Source organism: Hemiscyllium ocellatum, chromosome 19 (genome assembly GCF_020745735.1).
Source record: "Hemiscyllium ocellatum isolate sHemOce1 chromosome 19, sHemOce1.pat.X.cur, whole genome shotgun sequence".
Taxonomy (NCBI): domain Eukaryota; kingdom Metazoa; phylum Chordata; class Chondrichthyes; order Orectolobiformes; family Hemiscylliidae; genus Hemiscyllium; species Hemiscyllium ocellatum.
Genome location: NC_083419.1, coordinates 69,706,654 through 69,727,246, shown reverse-complemented (window position 1 = coordinate 69,727,246; position 20,593 = coordinate 69,706,654). Strand labels below are relative to the sequence as shown.

The 20,593-nt window shown below is 49.9% G+C and overlaps 1 protein-coding gene across 1 annotated transcript in view; it reads right to left on the bottom strand.

The window, feature by feature from the left end:
• Positions 1-10,771: 10,771 nt before the first annotated feature.
• The window catches only part of LOC132825026 (F-actin-monooxygenase MICAL3-like), a 483,930-nt gene continuing 474,108 nt past the window's right edge, over positions 10,772-20,593 (bottom strand). Inside the window, exon 27 of the mRNA XM_060840028.1 lies at positions 10,772-10,857. Within this exon, the coding sequence (XP_060696011.1) occupies positions 10,847-10,857 (11 nt within the window). The 3' untranslated portion in view covers positions 10,772-10,846. The remainder of the gene's footprint in view (positions 10,858-20,593) is intronic.

Sequence of the window (20,593 nt, the reverse complement as noted above, 5' to 3'; positions counted from 1 at the left end):
ACCTAGAATACTGCCTCCTGTTCCCCAGTACCCTAGTACAGAGCCTCCTGTTCCCCAGTAACCTAGTACACTGCCTCCTGTTCCCAGTAACCTAGTACACTGTCTCCAGTTCCCAGTAACCTAGTACACTGTCTCCAGTTCCCAGTACCCTAGTGCACTGCCTCCTGTTCCCAGTAACCTAGTACACTGTCTCCAGTTCCCAGTAACCTAGTACACTGCCTCCTGTTCCCCAGTACACTAGTACACTGCCTCCTGTTCCCCAGTAACCTAGTACACTGCCTCCTGTTCCCAGTAACCTAGTACACTGTCTCCAGTTCCCAGTACCCTAGTGCACTGCCTCCTGTTCCCCAGTAACCTAGTGCACTGCCTCCTGTTCCCCAGTACCCTAGTGCACTGCCTCCTGTTCCCCAGTAACCTAGTACACTGTCTCCAGTTCCCAGTACCCTAGTGCACTGCCTCCTGTTCCCCAGTACACTAGTGCACTGCCTCCTGTTCCCCAGTAACCTAGTACACTGCCTCCTGTTCCCCAGTAACCTAGTGCACTGTCTCCAGTTCCCAGTACCCTAGTGCACTGCCTCCTGTTCCCCAGTAACCTAGTGCACTGCCTCCTGTTCCCCAGTAACCTAGTACACTGTCTCCAGTTCCCAGTACCCTAGTGCACTGCCTCCTGTTCCCCAGTACCCTAGTGCACTGCCTCCTGTTCCCCTGTACCCTAGTGCACTGCCTCCTGTTCCCCAGTACACTAGTACACTGCCTCCTGTTCCCCAGTAACCTAGTACACTGTCTCCAGTTCCCAGTACACTAGTACACTGCCTCCTGTTCCCCAGTACCCTAGTACACTGCCTCCTGTTCCCCAGTACCCTAGTACACTGTCTCCAGTTCCCAGTACACTAGTACACTGCCTCCTGTTCCCCAGTACCCTAGTACACTGCCTCATGATCCCCAGTAACCTAGTACACTGCCTCCTGTCACCCAGTACACTGCCTCCTGTTCCCAGTAACCTAGTACACTGCCTCCTGTTCCCAGCACCCTAGTACCCTGTCTTCAGTTCCCAGAACCCGAGTACACTGCCTCCTGTTCCCAGTATAAGCCCTTCTTCAGGAGCCCTTCTTCGGGCTTATGCCCGAAACGTCGAATCTCCTGCTCCTTGGATGCTGCCTGACCTGCTGCGCTTTTCCAGCAACACATTTTCAGCTCTGATCTCCAGCATCTGCAGACCTCACTTTCTCCTCCTGTTCCCAGTAACCTAGTACACTGCCTCCTGTTCCCCAGTAACCTAGTACACTGTCTCCAGTTCCCAGTACACTAGTACACTGCCTCCTGTTCCCCAGTACCCTAGTGCACTGCCTCCTGTTCCCAGTAACATAGTATACTGCCGCGTGTTCCCAGTACCCAAGGACCCTGCGTCCTGTTACCCAGTACCCTAGTACACTGTCTCGTGATCCCAGCACCCGTAGTACATTGTCTTCAGTTCCCAGTACCTTACTATACTGTCTTCAGTTCCCAGTACCCTAGTATACTTGCTCCTGTTACCCGGTAACCTAGTACGTTGCCGCCTGTTCCCAGTACCCGAGGACCCTGCCTCCTGTCACCCAGTAACCTAGGACCCTGTCTCCTGTTCCCCTGTACACTGCCTCCTGTTCCCAGTACACTAGTACACTGTCTCCTGTTCCCAGCACCCTCGTACACTGCCTCCTGTTCCCAGTACACTGCCACCTGTTCAAAGTACCCAGTACCCTGTCCCCTGGTCCCAGTAACCTAGGACCCTGTCTCCTGTTCCCCTGTACACCGCCTCCTTTTCCCAGTACCCTAGTACACTGTCTCCTGTTCCCCAGTACCCTAGTACACTGTCTCCTGTTCCCCAGTACCCTAGTACACTGCCTTCTGTTCCCAGTACCCTAGTACACTGCCTCCTGTTCCCAGTAACCTAGTACACTGCCTCGTGATCCCAGTACCCTCGTACACTGCCTTTTAGTCCCCAGTACCATAGACAATGCCTCCTGTTCCCCAGTATCCTAGTACAATGCCTTCTGTTCCCCAGTACCCTGCCTCATGTTTCCAGTAACCTAGTACACTGTCTCCAGTTCCCAGTACACTAGTACACTGCCTCCTGTTCCCCAGTAACCTAGTGCACTGCCTCCTGTTCCCCAGTAACCTAGTACACTGCCTCCTGTTCCCCAGTACACTAGTACACTGCCTCCTGTTCCCCAGTACCCTAGTACACTGCCTCCTGTTCCCAGTAACCTAGTACACTGTCTCCAGTTCCCAGTACACTAGTACACTGCCTCCTGTTCCCCAGTAACCTAGTACACTGCCTCCTGTTCCCAGTACCCTAGTGCACTGCCTCCTGTTCCCCAGTAACCTAGTACACTGCCTCCTGTTCCCCAGTACCCTAGTGCACTGCCTCCCGTTCCCCAGTAACCTAGTACACTGTCTCCAGTTCCCAGTACACTAGTACACTGCCTCCTGTTCCCCAGTAACCTAGTACACTGCCTCCTGTTCCCCAGTAACCTAGTACACTGTCTCCAGTTCCCAGTACCCTAGTGCACTGCCTCCTGTTCCCCAGTAACCTAGTACACTGCCTCCTGTTCCCCAGTAACCTAGTGCACTGCCTCCTGTTCCCCAGTACCCTAGTGCACTGCCTCCTGTTCCCCAGTAACCTAGTACACTGCCTCCTGTTCCCCAGTAACCTAGTACACTGTCTCCAGTTCCCAGTACACTAGTACACTGCCTCCTGTTCCCCAGTAACCTAGTGCACTGCCTCCTGTTCCCCAGTACCCTAGTACACTGCCTCCTGTTCCCCAGTAACCTAGTGCACTGCCTCCTGTTCCCCAGTACCCTAGTGCACTGCCTCCTGTTCCCCAGTACCCTAGTACACTGCCTCCTGTTCCCCAGTAACCTAGTACACTGTCTCCAGTTCCCAGTACACTAGTACACTGCCTCCTGTTCCCCAGTACCCTAGTACACTGCCTCCTGTTACCCAGTAACCTAGTACACTGCCTCATGATCCCCAGTAACCTAGTACACTGCCTCCTGTCACCCAGTACACTGCCTCCTGTTCCCCAGTACCCTAGTACACTGCCTCCTGTTCCCAGTAACCTAGTACACTGTCTCCAGTTCCCAGTACACTAGTACACTGCCTCCTGTTCCCCAGTACACTAGTACACTGCCTCCTGTTCCCCAGTAACCTAGTACACTGCCTCCTGTTCCCAGTAACCTAGTACACTGTCTCCAGTTCCCAGTACACTAGTACACTGCCTCCTGTTCCCCAGTACACTAGTACACTGCCTCCTGTTCCCCAGTAACCTAGTACACTGCCTCCTGTTCCCAGTAACCTAGTACACTGTCTCCAGTTCCCAGTACACTAGTACACTGCCTCCTGTTCCCCAGTAACCTAGTGCACTGCCTCCTGTTCCCCAGTACCCTAGTGCACTGCCTCCTGTTCCCCAGTAACCTAGTACACTGTCTCCAGTTCCCAGTACACTAGTACACTGCCTCCTGTTCCCCAGTACCCTAGTACACTGCCTCCTGTTACCCAGTAACCTAGTACACTGCCTCATGATCCCCAGTAACCTAGTACACTGCCTCCTGTCACCCAGTACACTGCCTCCTGTTCCCCAGTACCCTAGTACACTGCCTCCTGTTCCCAGTAACCTAGTACACTGTCTCCAGTTCCCAGTACACTAGTACACTGCCTCCTGTTCCCCAGTAACCTAGTACACTGCCTCCTGTTCCCAGTAACCTAGTACACTGTCTCCAGTTCCCAGTACCCTAGTGCACTGCCTCCTGTTCCCCAGTAACCTAGTACACTGCCTCCTGTTCCCAGTAACCTAGTACACTGTCTCCAGTTCCCAGTACACTAGTACACTGCCTCCTGTTCCCCAGTACCCTAGTGCACTGCCTCCTGTTCCCCAGTAACCTAGTACACTGTCTCCAGTTCCCAGTACACTAGTACACTGCCTCCTGTTCCCCAGTACCCTAGTACACTGCCTCCTGTTCCCCAGTAACCTAGTACACTGCCTCCTGTTCCCAGTAACCTAGTACACTGCCTCCTGTTCCCCAGTACACTAGTACACTGCCTCCTGTTCCCCAGTACCCTAGTACACTGCCTCCTGTTCCCAGTAACCTAGTACACTGCCTCCTGTTCCCCAGTACACTAGTACACTGCCTCATGATCCCCAGTAACCTAGTACACTGCCTCCTGTCACCCAGTACACTGCCTCCTGTTCCCAGTAACCTAGTACACTGCCTCCTGTTCCCAGCACCCTAGTACCCTGTCTTCAGTTCCCAGAACCCGAGTACACTGCCTCCTGTTCCCAGTATAAGCCCTTCTTCAGGAGCCCTTCTTCGGGCTTATGCCCGAAACGTCGAATCTCCTGCTCCTTGGATGCTGCCTGACCTGCTGCGCTTTTCCAGCAACACATTTTCAGCTCTGATCTCCAGCATCTGCAGACCTCACTTTCTCCTCCTGTTCCCAGTAACCCAGTACACCGCCCCCTTTTCCCAGTACCCTAGTACACTGTCTCCTGTTCCCCAGTACCCTAGTACACTGTCTCCTGTTCCCCAGTACCCTAGTACACTGCCTCCTGTTCCCCAGTACCCTAGTGCACTGCCTCCTGTTCCCCAGTAACCTAGTACACTGCCTCCTGTTCCCCAGTACCCTAGTGCACTGCCTCCTGTTCCCCAGTAACCTAGTACACTGTCTCCAGTTCCCAGTACCCTAGTACACTGCCTCCTGTTCCCCAGTAACCTAGTACACTGTCTCCAGTTCCCAGTACCCTAGTGCACTGCCTCCTGTTCCCCAGTAACCTAGTACACTGCCTCCTGTTCCCCAGTACCCTAGTGCACTGCCTCCTGTTCCCCAGTAACCTAGTACACTGTCTCCAGTTCCCTGTACCCTAGTGCACTGCCTCCTGTTCCCCAGTAACCTAGTACACTGTCTCCAGTTCCCTGTACCCTAGTGCACTGCCTCCTGTTCCCCAGTAACCTAGTACACTGCCTCCTGTTCCCCAGTAACCTAGTACACTGTCTCCAGTTCCCAGTACACTAGTACACTGCCTCCTGTTCCCCAGTACCCTAGTGCACTGCCTCCTGTTCCCAGTAACATAGTATACTGCCGCGTGTTCCCAGTACCCAAGGACCCTGCGTCCTGTTACCCAGTACCCTAGTACACTGTCTCGTGATCCCAGCACCCGTAGTACATTGTCTTCAGTTCCCAGTACCTTACTATACTGTCTTCAGTTCCCAGTACCCTAGTATACTTGCTCCTGTTACCCGGTAACCTAGTACGTTGCCGCCTGTTCCCAGTACCCGAGGACCCTGCCTCCTGTCACCCAGTAACCTAGGACCCTGTCTCCTGTTCCCCTGTACACTGCCTCCTGTTCCCAGTACACTAGTACACTGTCTCCTGTTCCCAGCACCCTCGTACACTGCCTCCTGTTCCCAGTACACTGCCACCTGTTCAAAGTACCCAGTACCCTGTCCCCTGGTCCCAGTAACCTAGGACCCTGTCTCCTGTTCCCCTGTACACCGCCTCCTTTTCCCAGTACCCTAGTACACTGTCTCCTGTTCCCCAGTACCCTAGTACACTGTCTCCTGTTCCCCAGTACCCTAGTACACTGCCTTCTGTTCCCAGTACCCTAGTACACTGCCTCCTGTTCCCAGTAACCTAGTACACTGCCTCGTGATCCCAGTACCCTCGTACACTGCCTTTTAGTCCCCAGTACCATAGACAATGCCTCCTGTTCCCCAGTATCCTAGTACAATGCCTTCTGTTCTCAGTATCCTAGTACACTGCCTCCTGTTCCCCAGTACCCTGCCTCATGTTTCCAGTAACCTAGTACACTGCCTGCTGTTCCCCTGTATCCTGCCTCATGTTTCCAGTTCCCTAGTACACTGCCTCCTGTTCCCCAGTACGCTGCCTCCTGTTCCCAGTACCCTCGTACACTGCCTCCTGCTCTCCAGTACCCTCGTACACTGCCTCCTGCTCCCCAGTACCCTCGTACAGTGCCTCCTGTTCCCCCGTATCCTAGTATGCTGTCTTCAGTTCCCAGTAACCTAGGACCCTGCCTCTTGTTCCCAGTTCACCTGCATCTGAAACTGTCCATAAACTGAAAATGGTATCGGAGAGCCCTTCTGTCTGCAGAGGTATTGTCCCTATCTCTGGACTGTGATTCCTGTATTCAAGTCCTGCCTGCTGCAGAGGTGTGTAAGATCATCTCTGAACAGACTGCTCAGAAAGATATGCTATTTAAAATAGGTTAAAATGGTGTCCGATCCTGAACCTTATCTGCAGCATATTCCTGATTCTCAACCTGATCCCAATCCTGAACCTGATTCCAATCTTGAAGCTGCGATCATTCCAGGGGTTGTCTGTGATTCATACAATACTGTCAAGTCTGGCTCAGCCCAGCACTGATAATGAGTCCAGCACTAGCCAGTCCAGGGTCTGTCCATACAAAGACCAGTTAGATCTGGCCAGCACATTAAAATAGAAATGCACAGACACACATGGACACAGACACACCCACAGGGACATGCATCCACACGGACACAGACACACCCACAGGGACACGCACCCACACAGACGCAGACACACCCACATGGACACGGACACAGACACACCCACACGGACACGCACACACACGGACACAGACACACCCACAGTGACACGCATCCACTCAGACACAGACACACCCACACGGACACGCACCCACACCCACACGGACGCAGACACACCCACATGGACATGGACACAGACACACCCACACGGACACGCACACACATGGACACAGAAACACCCACATGGACCCACACCCACACGGACACAGAAAACCCACGGACATCCACACCCCCACACGGACACAGATACATCCACCCAGACACTGACACACCCACACGGACACACACCCACACAGACACTGACACACCCACACAGACGCTGACACACCCACACGGACACGCGCACACATGGACACAGAAACACTCACGGACACCAACACCCCCACACGGACACAGATACACCCACACGGACACAGACACACCCACACCCACACGGACACAGACACACACATACCCACATGGACACGCATCCACATGGACAAAGACACACCCACACAGACACACCCACAAGGACACGCACCCACACGGATGCAGACTCACCCACACGGACACGCACACACATGGACACAGACACACCCACACGGACATAGACACACCCACACGGGCACAGACATGCCCACATGGACACGGACACAGACACACCCACACGTACACGCACACACATGGACACAGATACATTCACACAGACACAGACACACCCATACAGACCCACACACACATGGACGCAGACACATCCACACAGACATAGACACACCCACACGGACACAGACATACCCACATGGACACGGACACAGACACTTCCACACGGTCCCGCACACACACGGACACAGAAACACCCATGGACACCCACACAGATAGATACATCCACACAGACACAGACACACCCACACAGACACAGAGACACAGACACACCCACATGGACACACACCCACACGGACACAGACACACCCACACAGACACGCACCCACATGGACACAGACACACACATATCCACACGGAACACGCACACACATGGACACAGATACATCAACACAGACACACCTACACTGACACGCACACACATGGACACAGATACATCAACACAGACACACCTACACGGACATGCACACACATGGACGCTGACACAGACACACGCACACGGACACGCACCCACATGGGCACAAACCCATCCACACAGACACAGTCACACCCACACGGACACACACCCACATGGATGCAGACACACCCACACGGACACGCACACACATGGACACAAACACACCCACACGGACATAGACATACCCACATGGACACGGACACAGACACACCCACACGGACCCGCACACACATGGACACAGACACATCCACACAGACATAGACACACCCACACAGACACAGACATACCCACATGGACACGGACGCAGACACACCCACACAGACCCGCACCCACACGGAGACAGACACACCCACAGTGACACGCATCCACTCAGACACAGACACACCCACACGGACACAGACACACGCCCACACGGACGCAGACACACCCACATGGACATGGACACAGACACACCCACACGGACACGCACACAGACACATTCACACAGACACGGACACACCCATACGGACCTGCACACACATGGACACAGACACATCCACACAGACATAGACACACCCACATGGACACAGACACACCCACCCACATGGACACAGACACACCTACACGCGCACACCCACACAAGCTGGATACCTCTCGCCTTGACCATTGGGAATTCCTCTCCAACACATCGTCACTCGACAAGTCGGAGTCTTCTGATATGCTCAGGTGTTGCCCAAGCTGGAGTCCTGTAACCGAAACACCAGCAGTGTCAGAGCGTCAGTCAGGGTGCGGTGGGGAGGTTAATGGGGGGGCGCGGTGATTGTCAGTGCTGGCTACTTAGGGTCGTTGGGGTTAGTACTGGTTAGTTGGAGTTGCTAAGGTCAGCGTGAGTCAGTGGGGGATCAGTTTGGATTATGGGCTGTCAGTGGGAGTTGGCGGAGTGGGGTCAGCATCAGTTGGGGTTGAAGGGGTTAGTGGGGTGGGGTCAATGGGAGTCAGATCAAGGGGTTGATGGGTTGGTCAGTGTTGGTTAGTTGGAATTAATGGGATCACTGGGGAGGTCAGTGGTGGATCAGTGGGAGTCAGTGAGGGGGCAGAGGGGGAATCAGAGGCAGGATCAGAGACGGGGTCAGAGGAGGAGCAGTAGGGCTGTGGTGGGGGTGTGGGGGGGTGGAGGTCAGTGGTCTCTGTGTCAGGCTGTGTGGATGCTCCTTACCTACAGCTGTGCGGAGAATATCCCGTGTGTGTTTGCTGCTGGAGTCGATGGTGTTGCTGCTGGACGGCGTACTGGGACACACTGTCTCCTCCTTCTTCTTCCTGTCCTTCCTGTAACTGGAGAAGACGGATTTCCAGAGGGATCTGGATTTGGGGGCCTCCTCCGCTGGGCTGCTCGCCTTCTGAAACTGCCTACCGTCGCTCTTTGGTTTCTTCTCCTTTTTACTCTTTCGTGGTGAAAATAAAGAAGCCCTTTTTTTGATTTTGCCGGCAGAGTCCTCTGAGGAGGCACCAGACCCTTCAACCATGGTCTCCTGAATGGCTGTGGGGCTGAGGACCCTGTCTCCCAACATCTCCTGCTTGTGACCATTGGTTAACCTGACGCCCGAGGGGAAGGTCGTGTCAGGCCTGGCTGCCTCCTGACCTCTCGCCTGCCTTGGCCCCATTCGCGCCTGGCCCGGGGCGTCTTCGTTCATTTCCATGTCTTTCATCTTCCTCAGCTGTTTTTCCATCGCATCCCGGAGCACCTGGCTCTTTACAGACTTCTCTCGAGCCCTCATCCTTTCCTTAGCTATCTCTTTGGCCTCTGGTGTGATGTATGTCAGAAGTCTCTGTTTCGGCGTTGCTAGCTTTGAGACTGCAGCCTGGGCTGAGTGCAACGGAGAGGATTTCTCCTGTTTGGGCTGACTGCTCGGGGGTGTATAGAATTGCTCCTGGACGCTGGTATCGGGTGTGCGGTCATCGTACGTATCCTCCACGTCATCAGCGAAGGGAATCTCATCAATGCTGTCTGCAAGGGACTTCCTGACACTGTCAGGCTGGCTGCCCCCTGCTGTGTGCTGGGCTGGCCCCAGTTGTTCACTGCTGACCAATGCAGGGCTGCACTCCGTCCCACTCGTCCTCTTCTCCCGGGTCTTCCTCCGTCGGAGGGTTGCGGGCTCCTCGTCAGCAGGAGGTGGAGGAGGTGGGCTGGACGGTGGAGTTAACAAACTGTCCGAGTTGTTTAGACTCACACTAGCCGCTGTCCTGGTGTTGCTCAAGCTTCCGTTCAGACCAAGCCCTGAGGTGCTGCTCAGATCGCGCTGAGCACCATCTGAACTCTTGGGATCCAGTCCAGTGGAAGCGCTTGGGCTGAGGGCTGCTAGGGGCTGCTCCTCCACGCCCGATACACTCGGCGTACGAGAGGTGGCTGGTGGACTGGCTGGGTGGCTCCGGTGCTCCTCAAACATCTCATCTGGTGTGAACGATTGAGGAGAGGCTGAGCCAGTGGTGGACAAGGTGAAACTGGTTTCAGAGCCACTGGCTCGGTCCACAGGGCTGAGCCCCAGATTCCTCCTGAGCTCCATACTCCTCAGCCAGAACTCATCGACAGGGTCCTTGCGGGAGAGCTTGTCTCCACCCAGGTCAGCCAGTCTCTCTGTCGCCTTGCTGTGGGACTCCGTGCCGAGGGTGATGAGTGGGGTGGATGTGAGGATACTCCCCACAGGCTGGGATTTCACTGGTGACTGAGCGATGATGGAACTTGTTACTTCAGAACAGGTTAGCGGTTGGCAGCAGATAACTGATGGGGCAGTACCAGGGCTCTGTGCCAGAGGAGTCACAGGGGATGCAGCACCACTGAGGCTCCGTGTCGGAGAGGTTACAGGGGATGGGGCACCATTAGGGCTCTGTGCCAGAGAGATAATAGGGGATGGGGCAGTGGTGGGGCTCTGTGCCAGAGGAGAAGGATAGGATGGGGCAGTTCCAGGGCTCTGTGCCAGGGGGGAAACAGTGGGCTGAGATTTCACAGGCGAACAAGGTGACAGGGTTTCTGGGCAACATTGAAGTTGTGATTGGACAGGGAGTTCAGGGAGGGAGCTGCTCACTTCCTGTGATGACATCATTCTCCTTTCAGAGTTGAGTGGCTTCACAAAGGGATCCCTGGGAGACTGGAGGTCATGATGCTGCTGAAGAGATGTAGAAAACAAGCATTCCCATCAGAAACACACAGGAAAACTATGAACATTTAGTCACAGGCGATATTGACCGATAGATGCACAGGATATAAAGGACAGCTCACTCTGCTCTATAAGCTGCCTCTATCTATACTGTTGAATAGGGTGGTGCTGGAAAAGCACAGCAAGTCAGGCAGCACCCGGGGAGCAGGACAGTCAATGTTTCAGGCATATTAAGAGCTTATGCCTGAAACATCAACTCTCCTGCTCCTCGAATGCTGCCTGACCTGTTGTGCTTTTCCAGCACCACCCTTTTGCACTCTGATTCCCCAGCAACTGCAATCCTCACTTTGTCCTAGTTGCCTCCACGCAGTCCCAAACAGACACTCCTCGGACATGGACAGCACGGGGTTAGATACAGAGCAAAGCTCCCTCTACGTTTTACAACTGTAAGTGAAACTGCCTCCACACTATCCTCATCAAACACTCCCAGGATAGCACAGGATAAGACTCTGAGTAAAGCTTTCTCTACCATTTTAAACTGAAAATAAGGTTCCCTCTTCCATTTTTAATAGAAAGCAAAACTCTATCTACACTGTCCCCATGAAACACTCCCAGGACAGGGACAGCTCGGGTTTAGTTGCAGAGGAAAGCTTCCTTCACTCTTGACATTGTCCCCATCAAACATTCCCTTATAAATGGATACAAAACCTCTCCATACACTTTTAAACAGATAGTATATTTAGCTTCACAGTCTCCATCAAATACTCCAAAGAGATGGACAGCACAGGGTTAGATGCAGAGTGAAGAACCCTCTACTCTTTCAAACTGAAAATAAAGCTCTCTCAACACTGTTTCATAACTGAAACCAAAACTTCCTGACACTGTCCTCATCAAACACAAGTCTATTAGAGACTTACTGTACTCTTTTAAACAGAAAGTCAAGCTCCCTCTACACTGTCCCCCATCAAACACTCCCAGGACAGGGACAGCACGGGGTTAGATACAGAGTAAATTTCCCTCTACATTGTCCCCCATCAAACACTCCCAGGGATAGGGACAGCACGGGGTTAGATACAGAGTAAGGTTCCCTCTACACTGTCCCCCATTAAACACTCCCAGGACAGGGACAGCACAGGGTTAGGTACAGAGTAAACTCCCTCTACACTGTCCCTATCAGACACTCCCAGGACAGGAACAGCACAGTGTTAGATACAGAGTAAAGCTCCCTCTACACTGTCCCCATCAAATATTCCAAGGACAGTTCAAGGGGAGAGGGGAAAAGTCACAGGGAGAGAAACATGGAAAGTTCATTACGGAGAGGGTGGTGGGTGCCTGGAATGTGTTGCCAGTGGAGCTGGTAGAGCTGGGCGTGATCCATTTAAGATGTATCTAGACAGATACATGAATGGGCAGGGAGCAAAGGGATACAGATCCTTGAAAATAGACGACAGGTTTAGACAGAGGATCTGGTTTGGCTCAGGTTTGGAGGGCTGAAGGGCCTGTTCCTGTGCAGTAATGCTCTTTGTCCTTTGCCAGGGTTAGCATAGCATCAGATACCAAGTAAAGCTCTTGCTACTCTTTTAAACTGAAAGTAAATGTTCCTTAACATTGTCCCCATCAAATATGTCAATGACAGGGACCGCAGAAGGTTAGATACTGCGTATGATTTTCTTTACTGTTTTAAAGCTCCCTCAATACTGACCCCATCAACTACTCCCTGGATAGGTACAGCACAGATTAGATCCAGCATAAAGCTCTGTTAATGCTTTTAAAATGAAAGTAAAGCTTATTCTACACCTTTAATAGTGAAGGAAAGCTCCCTTAACATTGTCCACATCAAACAATTCCCAGGACATGGCCAGCACAGTGTTAACTAGAGAATAAAGCGCCCCTACTCATTTAAGCTAAAAGGAAATGGAACGTAAAAACTGTCCATTCAAACACTCACCGTATAGACATTGTGTTAAGAAATCAAAAGCATGTATGTTCACTTTAAAATAGAAAATTGAAGTAAACTTAAAATGCAGGCTGCTCCAAAACAGATCCATGTTGCAAATGGTTGTTAAAGGGATACCTGAGTTTTGGTTGCTATTTTGACATTCATTTGAATTTAATCAATTAGTTTAAATTATGCTCAGGACACTAAAACTCAATCAAATTTGAATTTATTGTTTTGACTCTGGGAAATCAATCAAGTTATACAAATTTAATGTGCCATGGGAGGGCATAAAACACACGGGCATTTTGAAAATTAAAGCAAACAACTGTTGTAAAGCCAGAGAGGTAACTGCCCATCCAACATCTCAAAGAAATTAGAAAGCTCTCTCTACACTTTTAAACAATAAGTAAATATCCCTCAGCACTGACCCACCAAACACTCCCAGGACAGAGACAGCACAGGGTTAGATACAGAGTAAAGTTTCACTTATACTGTCCCCATCAAACACTCCCAGGATGGGGACGGTTGGAGTTTGAGACACAGCAATGCTCCCTCTACTCTTTTACACATAGGAATAAAGCCTGCATATGTTCCCTTAGACACGGGGCTAAAACTGCTCACAGGATTCCAAATGTGGTCTGACAGAGCCTTATACTGCCTCAGCAATACACCTCTGTCCTTGTTTTCTAACCCTCTTAAAATGAATGATAATTTAATTCCTAACCACCAATTGAACCTGAAGAGAATCCCAATCTGGGAAACCCCTTTGTCCTTCAGATTTCTGATGGCTTTCACCAGTTAGGAGTAGCCCATGCCTTTATCCTCCCTCCCATCGTGCATGACCTCATACTTTCACATGCTGTATTCCAGCTCTCACTTCCTTGCCCAACTGGCCTATCCTGCCAAGTCCTCCTGCAGCCTCTCTGCCTCCTCAACACTATCCTCCTCCTATACTTGTGCCACTTTCAAACTAAGCATCAATGCCCTCAGTTCCCATTGCCTAGATCGTTTAAGTATAATGCAAATTGTTGTGGCCCCTACACGGATGCGGAAGAACCATACGAGTCACTGGCTGAAGCTTGAAAAAAGCCACCTTTTTTCCCTACTCTCCTCCTTCTGAGAGTCAGCCAATGTGGATCCATTTTGGGCAAAAGCCCTTCATCAGGAATGAGGCAGGGAAAAATGGGAGGGGGGTTGGGCTGGGGTGAAAGTAGCGAAGAGTACAATAGGTGGATGGGGTAGGGGATGAAGGTGATAGGTGGGAGAGGAGGGTGGAGTGGATAGGTGGAAAGGAAGATTGGCATGTAGGACAGGTCATGAGGGTGGTGCTGAGCTGGAAGGTGGAACTGGGGTGAGGTGGGGGAAGGGGAAATGAGGAAACTGGTGAAGTCCACATTGATGCCATGGGGTTGAAGTGTTCTGAGGAGAAAGATGAGGTGTTCGTCCTCCAGGTGTTGGGTGGTGAGGGAGTGGTGGTGGAGGAGGCTCAGGACCTGCATGTCCTGGGCAGAGTGGGAGGGGGAGTTGAAATGTTGGGTCATGGGGCAGTGGGGTTGATTGGTGCGGGTGTCCTGAAGATGTTCCCTGAAGCGCTCTGCAAGAAGACGTCCAGTCTCCCCAATGTAGAGGAGACCGCATCGGGAGCAACGGATACAATAAATGACATTGGTGGAAGTGCAGGTGAAACTCTGATGGATGTGGAAGGCTCCTTTGGGGCCTTGGATGGTGGTGAGGGAGGTGGTGTGGGAGTAGGTTTTGCAATTCCTGCGATGGCAGGGAAGAGTGCCAGGACGGGAGGGTGCCGATTTTCCAGCTCCTCGGATTCTGTCTGACCTGCTGTGCTTTTCCAGTGCCACTCTAATCTAGACTCTGATCTCCAGCATCTGCAGTGCCCACTTCTACCAATCTGTAACCATGTCAGTATCTTATCCCAAGCACCATTGAGCAGCCTCCTGGGTGACACCTTGTCAAAGGCCTTCTGACAATCCAAATAGATCACGTCCACTGACTCTCTTCTGTCTAACATGTTTGTTCCCTCCTCAAAGAATTCTAACAAATTTGCTAGGCGTGACATCGCCTTGATGAATCTGTGCTGATTCTCATCAAACACTTCCAAGACAGGGACAGCATAAGGTGAGATAAAGAGAAAAGCTGCCCCTACAAGATCTCCAGCAAACATTTCCAAGACAGGGACAGCATAAGGTGAGATAAAGAGAAAAGCTGCCCCTACAAGATCTCCAGCAAACATTTCCAAGAGAGGTGTAGAATGGGGTTAAATACAGGTTTCCGGCCCCTCCACACAGCATGGGGTTAGATACAAAGTAAAGCTCCCTCTACTCTTTTACATAGAAAGTAAAGCTCTGGCTGCACTGTCCCCATCAACCACTCCCAGGACAGATACTGCAAGTATAGAAAGGTTCAGAGCAGTCAGGTCGGTTCGGAAGGGTGAGGGTGAACTTGGATCTGTTCATCATACCTCAGGCTGGTTTTTCGGTATCCTGTCAGACAGTAACTGAAGATCCAAACTGCTCGCTGAGGGCACTCCCTGCGCTGCTTTGAATCCACCTGCAATTAATAGACAGACACTGACTTGGAAATTGGATCTTGATGGATTCAGTGAACTCTGAGGACATGTCCGGAGCAGCTTCAAGAAAACTTGCAGGGTTTTAATGAGAGCACAGTGGGGGTTGAAATTTCCGAGGGGACTGATAAAGTCTTGGAGAAATCTGTTGAGATTTGGCGGGATATAGAGATTGATAAGAGACTTCAGTGAAGACCATATGAAAAAAAGAACAGGAGTAGGCCATCTGGCACCTCAACCCTGCTCCACCATTCAATAGGACCATGGCTGATCTGACATTCCTCACATATAAACATCCCGTTCTTTCCCTACAACCCGATTCCCCTATTGAACAAGAATCTGTCCATCTCAGTGTTAAATATACACTAGGGCTCTGCCTCCACAGCTTTCTGAGGCAAACACTTTTGAAGACACTCAACCCTCTGAGAGAAGAAATTCCTCCTCATCCCATCTTAATTTGGTACCTCTTCTCTGAGACTTTGCCCTCTAGTCCTAGACTCTCCCATGAGGGGAATCCTCTCTCAGCATTGATCCTGTCAAGCCCCTTAAGAGTCCTATTTGTTTCAATGAGATCACTTCTGCATCTTCAAAACCCCAGAGGAGTCACAATCGGTTTAGCTTTTGCTTATAAGACATTCTCTCCATAGCAGGGATCATCCTTGTGAACCTCCTCTGAACTGCCTGCAATAAAATTATAACTTTCCTTAAATGAGGGGACAAAAACTACTCACAGTGCAGGTAGTTCTCCTACAGCGTGGTAGTTGCATCCCTGTGTGACACCATGTTATAGATAATGGTGCAATATAAATAATGGGGCTTATGGGGGAAACATGGTTGGGGCGAACCACCGAAAATAGCAGTAACAATCAAAACAAAAATAATAGTTAGCCTAACACCAACAATAGCACAGTCTAAGTAAATCTTTAAGACATATATTTTGACAATATAGTAAATTTAACACTTTAATACTAAGATCACTGACTACAGCACTGTACCTTTCATGAAGTTCGCCACCGACAGACCATGTGATGCCGACGTGGAGATCCAACCCGCCTCAAGATTCTCCCTGGTTTGAAGTCAAAGTTTCTTCTAAATGTAGACCTACAATTCCCAGTTTCAGGCTAAGCTCCAAGACTTGCAGACCTGATTGAATTCCTGTTGCAGCTGAACACTCAGGTTACATTTTCCAGAGAGGATCATGAGGCTGGGTTTTGCTTTTCAGGTAAGTGCTAGGGATGGGATCGTTTAACAGTGAACAGGAGCTCACTTTATTAAAAAAAAGTCGGCAATTCACTAATCACATTAGAGCCAAAGCGCATTTAATATATGCATGTTTTAGGAGAACCACCTGGCCTTCAGTTGTGGTCCCACCAGCACCGTGTACAGTTGCAGGAAGACTTCCCTACTCTTATTCTCCAACCCCCTTGGAATAAGGGGGCGACATTCCATCAGCCTTCCTGATTAACCTGCTGCATCTGTGTGCTAGCTTTCTGTGTTTCATGTACAAGTGCCTCCTAGTCCTTTTGTGTTGCAGCTTTCTTCCATTTAAATAATACTTCATTCTCCCTTCCAAAATGAACAACTTCACATTTGCCCACATTATACTCCATTTGTCAACTTTTTTGCCCAGGTCGAATTATCCAGGGGAAATGCAGGGTTACGTGGATCGGGTGCAGGGGTGGGGTAGGGGGAGGTGAGTCTGGGTAGTACGATCTTTGGAGAGTTGGTGTGGACTTGTTGGGACGATTGGCCCATTTCCACACTCTAGGAATTCTATCCTATTCATACTTAGCCTGTCATTCCTGATGAAGGGCTTATGCTCGAAACGTCGAATTCTCTATTCCTGAGATGCTGCCTAACCTGCTGTGCTTTGACCAGCAACACATTTGCAGCGATTATCTCTCTGTAAACTGCTTGCTTCCCTCTTGTAGTTTCCTGTCCATTTGCTAATTCTCTACCCACACCAATATCCTACCTCCAACACCACTGACATCACCTTTTATCAGGTACCTTGTTGAATACCTTCTGGAAATCCAAATACAACACATCTACTGACTCCCCTCTATCCAGTCAGGTTGGAACTTCCTCAACAAACTCTTAATGAATCAGTCAGACATGATTTCCCTTTCATAAAGCATTCTGAACTTCCTGGTATCAACGAGAATGTGGAAAAATTAGGTGAGCTTCAAAGGATTTGATGTGATTGGGGAATATTCTGAGATTCGAGGGACTTATTGATATTTTGCAGGGATCTGACACTCTCTCTGGTGAGCTTGATAAGAACTTGGGAGCATCTGAATGTGAGTGCAAAGCAGTTTGAAATCCCAGCAAGTTTAAATAAAGGTGTTGTTGGAGTTTGACAAGGCGTTCGTGGAGTTAAGGAGATCCTTAAAATATCTGACTTCTTCACATGCATCTGGACAGCTTAGCAGGCAACACTCTTTACACCCTACTCCAATCTATCACAAAATTGGATAGAAAACTGGAAATCTGAAAATAACTTCAAAAAACAATTCTGGAAATAGAAAACACCAGTGGAGAGACAAACAGAAATAATCTTTGATTTGGTGACACTAACTGCTGGTAGGTGTTATCACTCCCTTGGCAAGATATGCCTTGCTTTTTGTGGGATGGCATAAATTGGTTGCAGCACAGAAGGAAGTCTTTCAGCCCTTTATATCTGTGCTGGTCATGCCTTATTGCAATCTTACCCAGGCCCCTACCCTTCTGTCTTTTTAATGACTGTATCACTTTGCTTCCAACTTTAATTCTGAATCAGAACATTTTATCAACCTTATTTTCAATTTCCAATCCTCTCTCAACTTCACCTGATCCATCTTGGCCTTTTCCCAATTCCTTCCTGGAGTACTGTATCCATTTCTGGAATTGGGCTGTTCACCAATGAGCCCAGTGAGTCCCACAGCAATACCAACATGACATTCCCTCACACTTTCTTTCAGCTCAGAATTCTATTTTTGCAGCTTCTCTGGCTCTGTGAAAATCTCCCAGACCCACGTTGCTGATATGTCTTCTTTTATCTTCAACTGTAAGACCAGAAGACATAGGAGCAGAAATTAGGCCATTCAGCCCATTGAGTCTGCTCCGCCATTCAATCGTGACTGGTAAGTTTCTTAACCCCATTCCCCCACTTTCTCTGTGTAACCCTGGATTCCCTTGATACTCAAGAATCTATCTATATCTGTCTTAAGTATATTTAATGATCTAGCCTCTACAGCCTTCTGTTGCAGCGAATTCCATAGATTTATCACTCTCTGGCTGAAGAAGTTTCTCCTTATCTCCAATCTAAAAGGTCTTCCCTCTCCTCTAAGGCTGTGCCCTTGGGTCCTAGTCTCTCCTACCAATGGAAACATCTTTCCAACATTCACTCTGTCCAGGCCATTCAGTATCCTGTAAGTTTCAATCAGATCCCCTCCCCATCCTTCTAAGCTCCATCAAGTATAGATCCAGAGTCCTCAAACTTTCCTCATAGGTTAAGCTTTCCATTCCTGGGACCATTCTCATGAACCTCCTCTGAACACACTCCAGGGTCAGTACATCCTTCCTGAGATATCGGACCTAACACTGTGCATAATGCTCCAAATGTGGTCTGACTGAGCATTATAGAGCCTCAGAAGGACACCCCAGCTTTTATATTCAAGTCCTCTCAAAATAAATGCCATCATTGTATTTGCTTTCCTAACAACTGACTCAACCTGCAGGTTTACCTTGAGAGAATCCTGGACTAGAACTTCCCAATCTCTTTGCAATTCAGAATGCTGTATTTTCTCCCCATTTAGAAAATAGTCCATGCTGCTCTTCTTTCTACCAAAATGTATGATCTCACACTTTCCTATGTTGTACTCCATCTGCCACTTCTAATCTCCTAATCTGCCCAAATCCTTCGGCAGCCTCCCCACTTCCTCAGTACTACCTGCCCCTCTACCTGTCTTTGTATCATCTGCAAACATAGACAGAAGGTCCTCAGTTCCTTCATCTAGATGGTTACAGTGAAAAGCAGTGGTCCCACCACATAGTCTCGTGGAACACCACTTGTCACCAGCTGCCATCCTGAGAAAGACCCTTTTCTCCCCACTCGCTTATTTCTACCAGATAGCCAGGCCTCTAACACCAAGGGGCCCTTATCTTACTCAGCAGCATTCTATGTGGCACCTTATCAAAGGCTTTCTTAAGTCCATGAGTTTGCACATTCTCCCCGTGTCTACGTTGGTTTCCTCCGGGTGCTATAGTTTCCTCCCACAATCCAAAGATGTGCAGGCAAGGTGAATTGTCCATGCTAAATTGCCCGTAATGTTAGGTGAAGGGGTAAATGTAGGGGAATGGGTCTGGGTGGTTGCTCTTCGGAGGGTCGGTGTGGACTTGTTGGGCCGAAGGGCCTGTTTCCATACTGTTAGTAATCTAATCTAATCTAATCCAGGTAGATTACATCTATTAGCTCTCCTTAGTCTAACTTGCTCATTACTTAGAGTCATAGTCATAGAAATGTACTTCAAGGAGCTATGAACCTGCATTCCAAGGTCTCTTTACTCAGCAACACTCCCTAGGACCTTACCATTAAGTGTATAAGTCCTGCTAAGATTTGCTTTCCCAAAATGCAGCACCTTGCATTTATCTGAATTCAACTCCATCTGCCACTTCTCAGCCCATTGGCCCATCTGGTCCAGATCCTGTTGTAATGTGAGGTAACCCTCTTCGCTGTCCACTACACCTCCAACTTTGTGTTCCTCAAAGAATTCTAGCCGATTTGTCAGCATGATCTCCCCTTGGTGAAATCATGCTGACTTTGCCCTATTTACCATACACTTTCAAGTATTCCAAAATCTCATCCTTTACAATGGATTCCAGGATCTTAGCCAGGACCAAAGTTTGGCTATAATTTACCATTTTTTGCCTCACTTGATTTTCCAGTCCTCCGGGACCCTTCCTGATTCAACTGATTCCTGAAAGATTACCATGATTACCGCTGTTTCTTTGGGATATCTCTCTTCGAACTCTGGGGTATAGTCTATCTGGTCCAGGTCATTTATTCATCTTTGAGCCATTCAGCTTTTTTAGCATCTTCTCCTTAGCGATGGCCCACCATACTCAGCTCTGCCCCCTCACTCTCTTGAATTTTGACAAGAGCGTCATAGAGATGTACTTCAAGGAGCTCTTCAATGCTCTTCCAACTTCCTGCAATTTCATTTCTCAGTGATTTCTCACCACAC